This window comes from Trichosurus vulpecula, chromosome 5 (assembly GCF_011100635.1).
Source record: "Trichosurus vulpecula isolate mTriVul1 chromosome 5, mTriVul1.pri, whole genome shotgun sequence".
NCBI classification, from domain to species: Eukaryota; Metazoa; Chordata; class Mammalia; order Diprotodontia; family Phalangeridae; genus Trichosurus; species Trichosurus vulpecula.
The window spans coordinates 43923119-43937766 of NC_050577.1; the positions used below are offsets into that span (position 1 = coordinate 43923119).

Below are 14648 nucleotides of genomic sequence, written 5' to 3' on the forward strand. Positions count from 1 at the left end.
TGTACATTTTGCATTCCAACAACATGGCTAGCCCATTGGAGTTGCACTCTCTGAAGCAGAGTTTGAATGCTTAGCAGTTTAGTTCCAGTAAGGACCTCAGTGTCTGGAATCTTATCCTGCCAGATGATCTTCGAAATCTTCCTAAGACAATAAAAATATCCCTAACAATAAAAGGTAATGTAGATGACATAGGTAGTCCATCCAATTGCATATCATAGTCTGGGCAATAAACATTTTTTCATCCACTTCAACATTTTTTCTCTACAGTTACCAAACTATTTTGAGTAATTATCAGGGGTGGGGAACCTGTGGCCTCAAGGCCACATACGGCCTCTTAATAAAAGGATTTGTTTGGTGAAGCTTGGATTCAGTCAAAGGGCTGCACTTGAGGACCTAGAGGGCCACAAGCGGCTCCCAAGGGTGCAGGTTCCCCACGCTGGGATTATGTATCTCTTCCAGGGATGGATGGAATCAGCATAATGTTATCTCTAAACAGGAACATCTGGAAGACCTCAACCACCTTTAGAGGGTATATTTCCCTAAGAGCTCAGTTTTCTTGCTAAATACCTTCTACGATGCTAAACATCTTTGGCAAACATAAACCTTCCTGCTTTACTACTCACTGGTATTAACTAACAATGAATTGAACAAAGCTATCTCTGTCATTATATCTTCTGAGTTGCCTTGAATGATTCTGATGGGTCTGGAAGACACCTTATTGGAGGAAAACCTTTAAGAGGCAAGAGTTCTTAATCTCTTTTGTGTCACGGATCTCTTTGGAAGTTTGGAGATGTGTAGGGGTCTCTTCTCAAAACTTTTTAAATACATAAGATACATAGGATTATAAAAGAAACCAGTTACATTGAACAGTTATTTAAATCCCTATATCTATTGCTTAATTTCATGGACCCCAGGTAAAGAACCCTTGGTTTATGGCAACATTTTTTATAAAAACTAGCCAACAAACAGTTAAGCACATTGAGATAATTTATTCTCTAAACCTTTCAGCCAACCTGGTAACTCTTAAAAATCAAATGTTACAGAATATTGTTTGCAAAAGGTTGCTTTGTTCCCTTTGCATAGTTTCTTCTTGGATGTCCTCACTGACTGTGTATAGATTACTCTTATAAATAATTTTGCAGATGACAAAATAGACATCTGGATCAGTAGTTATTGCTATTGGCTAATGCTAATTACATCACCCTCATCCCCCCTTCCCCTAAATGTTTGGTAACATCACCTCTTTCAAAGAACTTGAGAGCTGATCCTTCAGTGTCCCCTAAATTGCGTCACCCCCCAATATCTCCTCCTGTCATGTACACTTGGTCTAGCTTGGCTGATTTCCCCACCACTGTCTTCTTTAGCGCCATTTTGGCTGCACATTGAGGAGTGTAATGTTAGAGTTCAAACTTGTTGGTTTCACTGTCACTGATAAAGAAAAGAGATTACAGAAATCTTTACAAATGTCTTCTATTTTTCTTCCAATTTCATCCTTAAATGCCTCCCTCAGGATGATAGAGTTTGAAGTACTTAAGTAATAGCTTGGCAAATTTTTAAGGTGGAAAGGGATGATTCAGAGGAAAAAAAAAACCTGCCCCACTTAGTGAGAGGGAGAAAATGAAAAATATGTTTCTCCTACAGGAAAAAGGAAAAAATGTAGCTGGGGATATAGAGCAAGGCTTCCCATCTCTTCTTGGGTAATATATGACACCTCTGTGATGGAAAGCTACTACAATCCAACATGAACTACATGAATGATATAGGAAATGAAACTTTCCCTGAGATCAATGAAAAAGGAAATGATGAACACTAGAAGCAGCAAAACCATACTGATTTGGTTCAACTGGGGAGAGATTGATCTAAATTAGTAAGAAGTCTAACTTACAGAATAAAAAGATAATTTTGTTACTTAATATATATTATTTTTGTTGTTCAGTCATTTTCCAGTCATGTCCAACTCTTTCTGACACTACCTGGAGTTTTCTTGGCAAAGATACTGGAGGGGTTTGCCATTTCCTTCTCCAGCTCATTTTACAGATGAGGAAACTGAGGCAAACAGGGCTAAGTGACTTGCTCAAAGTTACATAGCTAGTGTCTGAGGCTGGATTTGAACCCAGGAAAAGGAGCCTTCCTGACTCTAGGCCCTGCTCACTACACACCAAGCCACCTAGCTGCCCTATATATTATACAGTAATCCTAATTCGACTAACTAGTCATTTCCATATAGAGGTCCTATTAAAAACTGCTTTAATATAGGGACACAAATAGCTTTTGAAGCAGTTTTTGACAACATACTAGGATTTTTCAAAACTATTTGACAACGGAATGAATGAAAAAGCATTAAGTGGTTACTATGCGTAGAGCACTATGCTAATAAGAATCCCTGGGGATACAAACCGAAAAGGAAAGCACATTCTAATGTGGGGGACAACATTTAGAGGAGGTTTCAGCTGCACATCAGAAGAAAAGAACGTAGTGATCCTTCAAGTATAATGACAGGGTACAATGCAAGGGCATCTCCACTGGAAAGACCACATTGGTTCTTGTTGCTGAATTACTTGGTGGTGCCAGGCCCTCAGGGGGAGAACTTACAGCAGCTGCTTCCAGCTACTGAATAAACGGGGCCTTCAGCCTCTGCATCTCCACAAGGGCTGCTCTTCTGCACAATGTCTTTGGGTGGGGGCTGGAAGCAGGGCAGGTAGTGTAGGAGCCCCTGCTATTTGGGTAGTTCTTGGCCCTACCTGCCATGGGTGACAGTTGCTAGTGTTGGGGATGGTAGATCCCTTCCCCTCAAGGTTTGCTCCCCTGCATAAAAGCTTCAGGGGTCAGGCTAGAAAAAGGGCCTATGGTCTGGAAATGCTTCTATTCCAGGAGCTCTTGGGTGAAGGGTCTGGACTATCTCCATTGAAGGTCTGAGGGAAGGTGGCGGTAGTGGTGGCAGTAGTTTGTCCTACCTGCCTCATGCCACCCCCGGGGGATGCCCTGCCACAGCCTGGCTTGAACTGGGGTTTAAACATAACAAACGGGACCTATGAATGCTGGGACTAATTAACATTTACAGGATCACTGGGTGTTGGATCTGAAGCTTGAGGGGCCCTGAGGAACCATCTAATCCAATCTCCTCATTTTAAAGGTGAGTGACTCCTGGAGCCCACTGGGGTTGTAGTAAATATTAGAAGCAGCAGGTCCTCTGACTCTAGAGCTAACACATCACCTGCCTTTTCTTCCTATATCACTGCCATACATACAATGTCATGGACACTGATCCAACATTTCAAAATAATGTAGAGTCATTTAAGGAAAGTCCTATACTGTTGATACCCAATAATCTCATGATTGAGGTATGCTCCCCAATAAATAAAAGACAGAAAGGCTAAGTATATATATCAAAATAAGTCATAGTAGCATTCTGTATAAAGCAAAAAAAAATTGAAACAAATTGCATATAAGTGCCCATCAACTGGCAAACAGCTGAAAAAATGGTCTATGAATGTAATGAAATTCTGACTAAGAAATGACAAAAAAAGAGAAATTCAAAGAAATACAGAAAGACATGCACATTGCTGGAACTCCTACGTCCTAACTCTTGGGCCCTCTTCTTTCTCTATACTCTTTCTCTTGGTGCTCTCATTAGCTCTCTCAGTAACTCACAATCCCCACCTTAACTCTTCATTCTTCCTCACTCTCCTCCTCAGTTTCCAAATCTGGCCAATTATATCTTTATAATCTCTGAAAGGTGAACTCAAATAGCCCCTCATGACCATCATCTCTGCTCTGGACTCTTACACAAGCCTCCTAATGGTCTTTATGCCTCCAGTCTCTCCCCTCTCTAACCCATCCTCCACAATGTTGCCATAAGTGACAGTGGTCAAATATAGGTTTTGTCCATGGCATTCCCCTGCTTAAGAGGCTCCAAGATTAAAACAACCACCACTTTTTCAGTCTAGCATTTAAAGTCCTTCAAAATCTGGCCCCAACCTTCCAGAATGTATTCTACATTCTAGCCAAAATGGCCTCCTTGCTACGTCCTGTAAAGTGATGTACTGTGTCTCCACCTCCATGCGGCTCCCCAGGCTGATCACAACTCAGAACGCTCAGTCTTTCGGAAGCCTTTGGTGTAGTGAGTGACGAAACCTTCTTTATTTGATGCTCTCTGCCCGCTCCCCACCAAAAACATTACTTTTTCTTTACTTATCCAGGTCTATGTTATTTCCCTCTAGTAGAAGTTAAGTAGAATTCCCTCCAGTAGAATTTAAGCTACTTGGTGTCAGGGACTGTTTTGTTTTTGTCTTGGCACTTAGCACACACTAGGCACTTAAAAAAGGTTTGCCAAAATGACCTAATGAGGGTTGAACAAAACAAAACCAGGAGAATAACTGATCAGATTTCAGTTGGCCTAGATGGCCACTGAGGTTTTTTACAAATTCTATGATTTTGATGTATACACAAAGACTACTCTTAACACAAATACAAAGGTAAAAGATTAAATGTTGTGACCACCGCACTTCTCTGCCCATTAGGAAGAGATGATGGAGTAGAGGTGTGTATGTTGCATATGCCATCAGATGCAAATGCTCATTTCGTATAAGTAGATTATTTTTTTTGGTGGGGGGAGGGATGAAGGCAATGTTATATAAGGAAGTGACAGTATTTTTAAAAATTTTTTTATTTTTAGTTTACAACACTTGGTTCTACATAACTTTGAGCTCCAGATTTTCTTCCCTTTCTCCTCCCCACCCCTCCCCCCCCCACCCAAGACAGCATGGCACACTGAACTTATTTACACACTAGTCAAGTTGTGGAGAAGAATTATGACCAATGGAATGAATCATAAGAAAGAAGAAACAGAACCAAAAAAAGCCCCCAAAAACAAAAAGAGAAAAAAAAAGGTGAGCATAAAGTGTGCCTCAATCTGCATTCATACTTCATAGCTCTTTCTCTGGATATAGACAGTATTCTCCATCGTGAGTCCTTTGGAGTTGTCTTTGCACCTTGTGTTGCTGAGAAGATCAAAGTCTGTCAGGGTTAGTCCTCACAGAATCCATATATCTGTGGTTGTGTATAATGTTCTCCTGGCTCTGCTCTGCTCACTCAGCATTATGTCATGTAGGTTTTTCCAGGTTGTTATGAAGTCTGTATCATCCCCATTTTCTTATAGCACAATAGTATTCCATTACTTTCATATACCACAGCTTGTTCAGCCATTCCCCAATTGATGGGCACCCCCCTGATTTCCAATTATTAGCTACTACAAAAAGAGCCACTATAAATATTTTTGCACATATGGGTCCTTTTCCCCCTTGTGTGATCTCTTTCGGATACAACCCTATTAGTGGTATTGCTGGGTCAAAGGGTATGAACATTTTTATAGCCCTTTGGGCATAGTTCTAAATTGCTCTCCAGAATGGCTGGATCAGTTCACAACTCCACCAGCAATGTAACAATGTTCCAATTTTCCCATATCCTCTCCAGCATTTATCATTTTCCTGTTTTGTCATTTTAGCCAATCTGACAGGAGAGATGTGGTAGCTAAGAGGTGTTTTGATTTGCATTTGCATTTCTCTAATCAGTAGTGATTTTGAGCATTTTTTCATATGCCTATAGATATCTTCAATTTCTTCCTCTGAAAACTGCCTGTTCATATCCTTTGACCATTTCTCAATTGGGGAATGGCTTGTATTCCTATATATTTGGCTCAGTTCCCTGTATATTTTAGAAATGAGGCCTTTATCAGAGACCCTGGTTGTAACGACCTTCTCCCAATTTTCTGTTTCCCTCCTAATCTTTGTTGCATTGGCTTTTTTTATACAAAAACATTTCAATTTAACATAATCAAAATTATCCATTTTGCATTTTGTAATGCTCTCTATCTCTTGTTGGATCATGAATTCTTTGCTTTTCCATAAACCTGTTAGGTAAACTATTCCTTGCTTTCCCAAACTGCTTATAGTTTCAGCCTTTATTCCTAAATCATGAACCCATTTTGACTTTATTTTGGTATATGGTATAAGATATTGATCTATGTCCAGTTTCTGCCATACCATTTTCCAATTTTCCCAGCAGCTTTTGTGAACTAGTGAATTCTTAGCCCAGAAGCTGGCCTCTTTGGGTTTATCAGAGTAGATTGCTATAGTCATTGACTTCTCCATCTTGTGTACCATCCTATTCCACTGATCCACAACTCTGTTTCTTAGCCAGTACCAGATAGTTTTGATGACTGCTGCTTTATAGTACAGTTTAATATCTGGTATGGCTAGGCCACCTTCCCTAGCATTTCTTTTCATTAATACCCTAGATATTCTAGACTTCTTGTTCTTCCAGATGAATGTTGTTATTATTTTATCCAGCTCTGTAAAATAATTTTTTGGTAGTGCGATTGGTATGGCACTGAATAGATATTTTTTATCTATTTTTATTATATTATTTTTATTATATTAGCTCAGCCTAACCATGAGCAACTGATATTTTTCCATTTATTTAGATCTGACTTTATTTGTGTGAAAACTGTTTCATAATTATGTCCATATAGTCCCTGGGTTTGTCTTGGCAGACAGACTCCCAAATATTTTATAGTGTCTACAGTAACTCTGAACGGAATTTCTCTTTCTATCTCTTGCTGCTGGGCTTTGTTAGTAATGTATGAGAATGCTGAGGATTTATGTGGCTTTATTTTATATCCTGCAACTTTGCTAAAGTTATTATTTCAAGTACTTGATTCTCTAAGTAAATCATCATATCATCTGAAAAGAGTGATAATTTAGTTTCTTTTTTGCCTATTCTATTTCCTTCAATTTCTTTTTCTTCTCTTATTGTTACGTTTCTAGTACCAAATTGAATAGAAGGGGTGATAATGGACATCCTTGTTTCACCCCTGATCTTCCTGGGAATGCATCTAGCTTATCCTCATTACAAATAATGCTTGTTGATGGTTTTAGGTAGATGCTATTTATAATTTTAAGGAAGGCTCCATTTATTCCTATGCTTTCTAGTGTTTTTAATAGGAATGGGTGTTGTATTTTGTCAAAGGCTTTTTCTGCATCTATTGAGATGATCATATGGTTTCTGCTAGCTTTGTTGTTGATATGGTCAATTATGCTAATTGTTTTCCTAATACTGAACCAGCCTTGCATTCCTGGAATAAATCCTACCTGGTCATAGTGTATTATTCTCGTGATAAGTTGCTACAATCTTTTTGCTAATATTTTATTTAAAATTTTATATAAGGAAGTGACAGTATTATAAAACAAAGTATTAATAAAACTTTTAAAAATACTTTCCAGAGGCAGGTAGGTGGAGCAGTGGATAGCGTACCCACCCTGAAGTCAGGAGGATCTGAGTTCAAATTTGGCCTCAAACACTTGCTGTGTAACTCTGGGCAAGTCACTTAAACCTATTTGCCGCCCCCCCCCGAAAAAACACCCCTCAAAACAACTTTCCAAAACTTCCCTTAAAAACAATTTTTAAAACTTTTAAATAAAGTGGAGTGGGGGAGGTAAAGAAATTACAGAGCTAGAGAGAAAATTAACCCTATTTTCATGCTAAGAGATGTTGTATTTAATTTCTTGTAAAGATATAATTTCATATTTAACGTTTTAGAGAAGTTTAATTAGCACTAAAATTCTGTCATGGAACCTCTGTTCCCATCATACAGAACATTAGGATTCCATGCAATACATAGTTTGTGGAAATGTTGTTTTACTACAGCCAAGGTCATTAAAAATAGCCACCACAGAATTAGGGGACATGTTTTTGTCACGACTAGAGAGGCTGAACAAAGGATTAACCATAGGGGATTAACAAGCTTTTTTTTTTTTATTTTGAAACACCCTATGCCTCCCTTTATACCCCCAGAGAAAAAATACTGAAATGTAGAATGGACACCTGACCCAACATGACTAAACTCTGGTGGTGGTGGTGAAGGTGAAAGGAAGAAAAGAAAATAAGAGGCAAAATAAATAGCTATAATCTCAGATGCACCCAAGCAAACCAGTCCTAGTGAAAAGCATCTTTCTGTGGAGGAAGTCAAGTGACTAAAGGTGGCAGATGCAAAGAGTTGCCATGGAAGACCCAGGTGATTTGTTTAGTGAAGCTTTATTAATAGCTTTCTATTCCACTTCCCTAGCTTCCCAGGGAGAATGCATGTGGTTCAGTTGGATAAACTAGAGATTAAAACGATGGAATGAAGAGCTCTTTCTATTACTGGCAGGCTTAAAATTCAACCAGTGGGTAAATTGCTACCGTGTTCTTCAGTTTCCTCAGCTATAAAAGGGAGATAATGGAGAAGGCAGAGAGGAACAATTGAAAAACAAATCTGCATTAATCTACAAAGGAGAGGACTAATGATCCTAGCCAATAAAACATAATGAGTTGAGCAGGCATCTGCAACGATTCTGGACGACTTTAACTGTGATTATATTGAAGGGAGAGGAAGGGCAATAGAGTATGGCAGTGGCCTGGGTGAAACAGTGAGGATGAGGAACTATGACAGTAGAGAAAGGTGAACATTTTGTGGTTGTTTTCTGTTTTGGGGGGTGGGGTAGAGGAAAGGATGCCCCTTTCAGAGGTTGATTGCTAACCTTTCAAACCAAATAAACCATCTCAACACCTCCTGGCACATATATTGCCAAATCCTGGGTGTAACTGCCCCCTCTGTCTTAGCTTCCAAAGCAGCTGCACCAGATGTGAGATCTTTTCCACAACAGCACCTTGCCCACCTATGGAATTGTTATTTTTCAAAGAATTCTGACAGAGTACATCATCTGCTCTCCCGGGAGGTAAACAGGCAGGGATGACTAAGACGACGTTACTTTCCCTTTCTGGGCCTAAATTTCCTCCCTTTCTTCTAAGAGGTGCCTCTGCGGTTCCTTCAATCCTTGATCTGGGAAATCTATGGGTACTGTTTAGAGATGCTAACCGAGGTAACCTTTGGGACTAAAGAAAGGTGCTCTGTAAGTCTCTTCACCTGGGGTAAAAACCCCAGGTCCGGGGAGCGAGAGAAAGCCCCAGCCTCTGGACCTCGACTTCGCGCCCAGCTACAATGTAGCATCAGGATGCCTGCTCAGTTACAATGTAACATCAGGATGCCAGCCAAGGGCTGGGTCCACCTCGGAAGGGGCGTTGGGGGCCTGGGGAAGAGCTTAACAGACAAAAGCAGCCTATCTGACCCACAGGCGGAGGACCTGGGCTCCAGTTCTCGGATGTCTGAACTACTCTGAGTAACACCAACACGTCCTGACGCTTACAACGAGCTTTACAAACATCATCTCACTGTGGACCGCCCCAGTCCTCGGAGCTTAATTAACTCTATGAGGTCTGGGGCCTGGTGCTCACCCTCCTCCTGGGGTCTCAGTTTCCCCAGCTGTAAGAAAGAGGAGGCTGAGGTCCCTTCCCTCCAGCTCTAGAGTCGACCACGTCCAAGCATTCCCCCCAAGCCCGGGCCCCCACGTGCGCACACTGCACGGTGCGCGCGCAGAGCTGCTGAACGGCGAGCAGGTGGGAGCAGGGGCGCACGCGCATTGGGGGCGTCTGGGAAAGCTGAGGGGGAGCGCGTCGGGGCCGCGGCGGGAGGGAGATCGGGCCTCCCCTCGCCTCCTCGCTCGTTACCTGCACGCCGTGCACAATGTAAACCTTCTCCGCCTCGCTCAGCGCCACGGACGCCATGATGCCCCGTCCGGCCGCTCTTCGGCCACCGCCTCCGAACCCTCCGCCGCGGCGCCGCTCCGGACGTCGCGCTCCCCGCACGACTGTGGCGTCATCCGCCCGCGCCGGGCCCCCTGGGGCCGCTCCCCGCTGCGTCATCAGCGAGCGGCGGCCGCTCCTGCCGCCGCTGCCGCCCGCCTGGAAGCCCGATGGGCTGCTCCTGCGCCCCGCCCCGGAGTCTGGGTGAGTCCCGGGAGCCGCGGCCCCCGAGCCCGGGAGCGGCCGCGGCCCCCAGAGTGAGGGCGAGAGGGCGAGGGGGCGGTGGCGGCAGCGCTGGGGGGCATTTGGGAACGGACTGGGGGGCAGGAGGGCGGCCCGGGCACCTGCCGGCCGGCCGGGACCGCTCTTCCTGGGCGCCCTCCCTCCGCTCCGAGCTGGAGTTGGACCGGAGCGAGCCGCCGCCTCCTCAGGGGTTGCGGGCTCCCCTAATCCAGTTACCCCTTCCCGCCCTTGCCCGTCCTCTGGGTGCCTTCCCGTCCGGCACTCCTGTTCAGCTGCGCTTTCCCCCTGCTCCCCTGCCACCTGCTGCCCCTCCTCCTCTCCATTATCACTCCCTTTCCCGCCCCTCTATTACTCCCTGCCCCCTCCCTTTGCTCCCCTTTCCCTCTCTTTTATTACTCTCTGCCTCTCCCTTTGCTCCCCTATTACCCCCTGCCCCTCCCTTTGTTCATCTTACCCCCTCCCTCCCTCATTATCATCCCTTGCCCCTCCCTTTGCTCTTTCCCCCCTTCCTCCACTCTCACCTGGTGCTCCACCCCTTGGTCCCTCTTCCGCTAGCTCTTCCTTCGATCCCCTCTCTCTCCTGTCCTTCCTCTTGCTCCCATTTTCTACTTGCCGCTTCCCCATCTCCTGTCACCCTCTGTCTCTCCCCTCTCTCCTCTTTTCCTTGCCCCTTTCCTGGCTCCCCTTTCTGCCCTGCTTTTCTGCTGCCCTTACCCCACACCCTTCTGCCCCTGCCCTTGCTCCTCTGCTCCTCCTTCGTCTTCCCCCTCCTCCTCCCTTTCTGCACTTCCCCTCGAAGTCGAAAGGAGTCTAGACTTTGAGGAGATTCAAATCTCTGAACCAGTCTGACTTTTGCTGACTATGTAAACATGAGTAAATCGCTTAACCTTTCTCAAAATTGACTCCCTCATCTATAAAGTGGAAATAATAACAGATCTTTCTCCCCAGATTATTGAGTTGGAAGCCTTTGTAAACCTTTACTAGGTGACTTTTTTCATTGCCTAACAAAATTCTCTGCATATTGCAAATGCTGAATAAAAGTTTGTTGGATAGATAGAAGTCATTAGTAGAGTTCCCAGAGATCGTAGGATCATAGATAATAGATTTAGAACTAGTTGCAACCTCTGGAGTCATTTAATCAACCCCCTGGCTTTACAGATGAGGAAACCGATGCCCAAAGAGGATAAGGGGTTTTGTTCAGGGTTACACAGGTAGCAAGTAGGAAAGGCCAGAGTTGAACACAGGTCCTTTCCACTGTACCACACTGCCTCCATGGTCCTGTGCTATTGGAACTTTTCGAAGTCAGTGACTTGGATAAAAACAAACTTACCTAGTTTGTAAATGACACAAATAACCAATTACAACAACAGTAAAGCTCACTATGAGTTAATACTGTCATATACGTTGGCCAAAATAGCTAATGCCATATTGGTCTACGTTAAGGGAGACACACATAGTAGTGTCCAGAACTAGGCAGGTGCTAGTTCCACAGGTTTCTTCTCTTATCAGATCACATCTACATCTTATGTTCTGTTTGGGGTGCCACCTTTTAGGAAGGGCATTGACAAGATAGTCTCCAGAGGAGGGCAGCTAGGGTGGTCTGAGGCCAAGGGTGCAAGAGTGAGGGGGAGAGAAGGGATAGTGCAACATGATGGCCATCTTCCGATGAGAGACTCTCATGTGGAAGAGCAAAGAACTAGGGATAGGGGGGCGGGGATGGGATGGAAGTTGCAGAGAGGCTGCCTTAGGTTCTGTGTAAGGAAAAACTCCCCAGCAATTAAATCTCTGAAGGTGAAATGGGAAGGTCTTAAAGCCAAGGCTGGATAATCGGTGTGTTTATAGAGGGGATTCTTCTTTACCGGCAGAATGATAGGAGCATCTGAAGTCCCTTCCAACTCTGTGCTTCCAGGACTGAGTAATGAATATTCCCCCTCCATCTGAAGCTCTTCTTCCCCGGCTTTCCTCCCCCTCACCCCATGCTTCGACTCAGCTTCTCTTCCCTTCTTACCTAAATCTGATAAGATGGGTGGGGATGTTCTCTGTTTCGGTTCAGAGATTTTAGGGGAGAATGGTTTGTGGAAGGAACTAGGGAATACTTCCTTGCTTGCAGCTCACTTCCTGGTCTTTCTGTGAGCCAACTAGTAGTGGGAGGGGACAGCTGCTAGTGGAACAGCCCTTCGTGATAGACATGCTGCCCAGTAGGAGACTGCTGCCCATGGTCTGCTTGGAGGCAGGGGAAGGTTGTGGGGGGCAGATAGAATCTGGCCATACTGTGTGACCTGAGGCAGACACCAGCAGCACTTCCTGAAAGCCTGGTGCTTGCCCGTCTTCAGAGGGAGGGCTACAAAAGGAATGTTGAGGAGGAAGCTTCCGAGGATCCAGCACCAGGGCAAGGAGAGGCAGAGGAGACCTAGCTGCAGCAGCGGGAGCCATCAGCACTAGCCAGCAAGCCAGGCATCTTAGTTCCAGCATCTCTCTGGGTAGGTGGTGAGTTTTAGTCAGTGGCCCAAGGAAAAGTAAGCCCTGGCTTTGCTGGGGTGGTTGAAGTGGTCAATGTCTTTTAAATGCATAATACCTTCAAGATAAGACTAGGGTCACCCTGGGAATCCATTTTACTTAGTGATCAAGACCAGGCAGAAGAAGTTTTAAAAGATATTTGTTAAAGGAAAAAGTGGATTTTAAAGAGCTATTATGGAAAAAGAGTTGAGTTTTAATAACTCATACTCTCAAGGAATCCCCTTTTTTCTCCAACATAAAATGACCCTTTTCCCCCAGCCTTTTCGCTATGAAATGCTCCCCAATAAAATACCTGGGGCCCACATACTCCCATTTTGACATTTTTAGTCACCTGTGAAAGCACTTTAATGCAGGCTGCTAAGAACACTCCCTCCAACCCTTCCCCTCAGCACTCAGTAGATTTTATTTGTTAATATGTGAGTATCTGCATGGCTCTGTATCAAAAGACACATCATTCTTTACTGTCTAAGACTTTGTGCTGCTGAAAGAAGAGAGATAGCATCATTCTCCTACTCCTCCCATGCCAAGTGGCCGTGCAGGTGCCCCTAATAGTGTTGATTTTGTAGTCACATGACCTGAAATTCAGTCCAGGCAGCACTGCTTTGAGCGACGTGACTTTTGCTGCAAGTTACTTGACTTCACCGTGGTTTAGTTTCCTCATCTATAAAATGAGTGAGTGGGAGTGGATGAGCTAGTCAGTCGATAACCATTCATGAGGTGCCTACTGTGTGCCAGGCACTGTACTAGGAGATGGGGGTACAAAGAATGGCAAAAAATAGTCCCTGTCCTCGAGGATGTCGGCATCTGATGGGGGAGAAAACATGCAAATGACAATGTACAAACAAGGTAAACAGAGGATAAATAAGGAATAGTTAATAAAGGGAGGGTCAGGTCACCATGCTGCAGGTGTGTAGGGGTGTGTTTTTTACAGAGGTGTGTTGCATTGAAAGACTAAAGAAGACTTGCATGGTTAGGATGACGTTAGACTGGATTTCAGGAACAGAAGATGGATATTTGGTACAGAGAAGTGGAGATGTCTGAAAGTAAGATTTTCATAGCTGGGATGTCTGTTGGATTAGAGGTGGAAAGAAATGGCACGTAGGGAGAGAGGAATGCATTTAGAGACTCGTCTTTAGGCAGACATTCATAATCTAGACACAAACTTTTTAAAAAAATATATTTTGATAACTGCGTTATAGTGTAATTGGTTTCCTTTGTAATGCTACGTATTTTATTTTCTGTATTTAAAAACATTCTGACTAAGGGACCGTGCACTTTACCAAACTGACAGAATGAGGATCCAAGACCCAAAAAGAGGTGAAAAGCCCCTGTTATACAGCACAAATATGTAGTCTCATGCAGCCTACAACACTCCCCCAAAATAGCCCAAACTAAATTAAAACGTAATTGGGAAATAATAAACGCAATAACTAAAAATACAATAAAAATATATGTGGCCCACAGAGATCCTTTTATATAGTTTAATGGTCCCTGTTTCTATTTGTTTGACACCATTGATTTAGAGGAAATCTTATAGGATGTTATGATTATGCCTTTAAAATATATAGGCCACCAAAGAATATAATATAGTACTTGCTGGGCGGCTTGATGAAACGATCTCAAATGTTGACATTTTCTGACCATTTGTTGTATTTACTTCAAGTCATTCTAGTCCAGTCTACTGTTTTTACAGATGAAGAAACTGAAGCTTCAGCCCAGTAAATGATTTGCCTAAGGCCAATTAGTAGGTGCCCCAGTTGGGAATCAGACCAAGGGGCTTATTCCTTAGTCCTACCATGGGACCAGCTCATCTTATTTCATCATACATTTTGCTGATGATGTTCTTTTTGCTGCTTCTAGGTGATACTTTGTTGTTTCTTTTATTAAGTTTTTATTGATGTCTTATGGCTTGGTTTATATATGTGTGTGTGTATGTATATCTCGTCTCACTTCTCCGGTATCCCTCCCCTTCCCAGAGAGCCATCCCATATAACAAATGGTATTTTTTTTTTAAAGAGGAAAAGAAATCAACATAACTTATTGGTCCATGGTCACAGTCTGAAAGCACGTGCGCCGGACCTCTCTCTTTCGCAAAGGGCTGGGTCGAGGGTGTCCTCCCATCTCTACATTGAAATCATGCTTCATCTTTATGATTTTGTCACGTTTACATTTGATTTTTTGTGTGTGTTCTTTCCATTTGTGTTTTTGTA

General features: G+C 43.4%; 3 protein-coding genes across 4 annotated transcripts in view; 1 reads left to right on the forward strand and 2 right to left on the reverse strand.

Annotated features, from left to right (window-relative positions):
* EXOSC7 (exosome component 7) overlaps positions 1-9743 on the reverse strand; it is a 46958-nt gene extending 37215 nt beyond the window's left edge. The window contains exon 1 of the mRNA XM_036758736.1: positions 9604-9743. Coding sequence (XP_036614631.1) covers positions 9604-9660 — 57 coding nt within the window. The 5' untranslated portion in view covers positions 9661-9743. The remainder of the gene's footprint in view (positions 1-9603) is intronic.
* Positions 9744-9751: 8 nt separating this feature from the next.
* On the reverse strand, positions 9752-10545 carry LOC118850854 (salivary acidic proline-rich phosphoprotein 1/2-like). The gene is made up of 2 exons (XM_036760499.1): positions 10443-10545; positions 9752-10101 (listed from the first exon to the last, which is right to left on the reverse strand). Exons 1-2 carry the CDS (start codon positions 10543-10545, stop codon positions 9752-9754), a joined length of 453 nt encoding a protein of 150 aa, XP_036616394.1.
* Positions 9776-14648, forward strand: part of ZDHHC3 (zinc finger DHHC-type palmitoyltransferase 3) — a 67516-nt gene continuing 62643 nt past the window's right edge. For both annotated transcript variants that reach the window (XM_036759614.1, XM_036759615.1), the window contains exon 1: positions 9776-9882. The gene's annotated coding sequence lies outside the window, so the exon portion shown is untranslated. The remainder of the gene's footprint in view (positions 9883-14648) is intronic.